This window comes from Opisthorchis viverrini, assembly GCF_000715545.1.
Source record: "Opisthorchis viverrini unplaced genomic scaffold opera_v5_1483, whole genome shotgun sequence".
NCBI lineage: Eukaryota > Metazoa > Platyhelminthes > Trematoda > Opisthorchiida > Opisthorchiidae > Opisthorchis > Opisthorchis viverrini.
In genome coordinates, this window is record NW_008753398.1 from 1,392 (window position 1) to 3,060 (window position 1,669).

The following is a 1,669-nucleotide window of genomic DNA, read 5'->3' on the forward strand; positions in this document are numbered from 1 at the left end:
TTCGGCCGGCAGATCGATTTAGTGAGACACAAGTGGGGCTTTCCTGACTGACTGGTTTCGTTCATCAACAATAGGACAACTAACTACAATCAGCTCAAGTGGGTGATATCTGGGGATAGCAAAAGACACTTTGTTACGGCTAAAAAGTTTTCTACAAAGCACATGACGTAGTCCCGACCAACCTACTTTAAATATACCTCCGCGTCCATTGTCAACCTCCAAGAAATAAGTTATTGGATTACATTCACCCGGAGATCGAGGAGAAAGTCGTCCTGCAGTTATTTGAACGTTACCAACTACCTGCGAAGGTGGATGAATGGCATTCATAGATTGGGAACTGTTCATTTCTGGCTGCCTGGTGCCAAACGGAGCCAAGGTTTTGCGGGAACCGTAAGGAGTGGCTGCTGTGTGGCCACCGTTTGACAGTGGACCGTCGAATGCCTTGTCAGAAAGATGATAGGCCGACACCGAGACAGGAAACTGCTGGGGAGACAGACGATTGGGGTGGAAAGGAGTCGCATTCAGATGACCATTTTGTTTGATGGGGTGCAAACCTGGCCGGCATGAGAACTGGGCCAAACCAGAAGGTCTGGATCCACCCAGTGAAGTATCCACGGCGTCTGCAAACGGACACCGAGTCTGGGACGGTGTTTCTTGAGGTATCTGAGCAACAGATTCATTTCGATTGGGACAAAGGCGTGGGGAATGCCAGACGACAAAAAGAGCATTCCCGTCAACCACGCATTCGGAAGACAAAAAAGCGGGAACTGGAGGTGCTAACCAGGTGTGGTGAAGGAGGGAATGGAAATGAACATATGAAACACAAATAAGTGTACAGTGACCTGGATGGAATCTAATGTCTGAAGTATTACCACAGATGAACTAATTAGCCAGATTTTACCCTTTTTATTAGAATAACATTTCCTTCAAAACCAATAATATCCTCCACTAGCTTCTGTCGCTCATAAACGGTTATAGACATTTGGGATACGCCAGAAGAATTTCTCTCTGGAAAAAGTATCACCCTAGATAGTTTAATCCCGTGCAGTTGAAGGATTGACTTCAGGTTGATAGGACTAGGAACTGTGTGTACAAGAAAAAAATGTAATGACTTTACGAAGGTTTATATGTGTCAAGGAATTGCACACCAGATTCGGTGAGCATAAGCGATCCATTAACACACCTCCGAGAAACGTTGATAACCAACCATTCGGCAATGCACTAGACACTGGGCCCAAAATAGATTTGGAAAATATGGACATCCTGAGACCGGGGTATAAAATTCACACACAGCAAGTGGCGGCCGCGCCTGTGGAAATCACCAAGTATCCCAGAATGAAGAGAATAGAAGACGTAGAGTTGGCCAGCTTGTAGATAGCGGTCTTAGATCAACCGAGTTGACACGAGGAGGTGTGCAGTTGTCAACAAAATGGTCTGGGTCTAAAAGTGCAAAATACAAGCAGAGCAAGGCCCAATTAACCATCCTCACCCCCAACACCAAACCGATTGTCCCGGCACCCGTCGACGAACACACGCGAAATAACTCTGTGATCGACCCCAAGAAGAATATTCTATTGAGGTGTCTTAGATAGAAAAAGCAAGGCCGCGAAATCCAGGTTCAACAGGATTTCAGTCGTCCCCACAAGCCAACAAACAGGAACATCTGATT

The 1,669-nt window shown here is 46.1% G+C and overlaps 1 protein-coding gene across 1 annotated transcript; it reads right to left on the reverse strand.

Annotated features, from left to right (window-relative positions):
* Window positions 1-188: 188 nt before the first annotated feature.
* Window positions 189-776, reverse strand: T265_12181 (hypothetical protein; the record flags this gene model as incomplete). The annotated part of the gene is made up of 1 exon (XM_009179268.1): window positions 189-776. A coding segment is annotated over one exon (207 nt), but the record flags the coding sequence as incomplete, so codon positions are not given.
* Window positions 777-1,669: the final 893 nt, after the last annotated feature.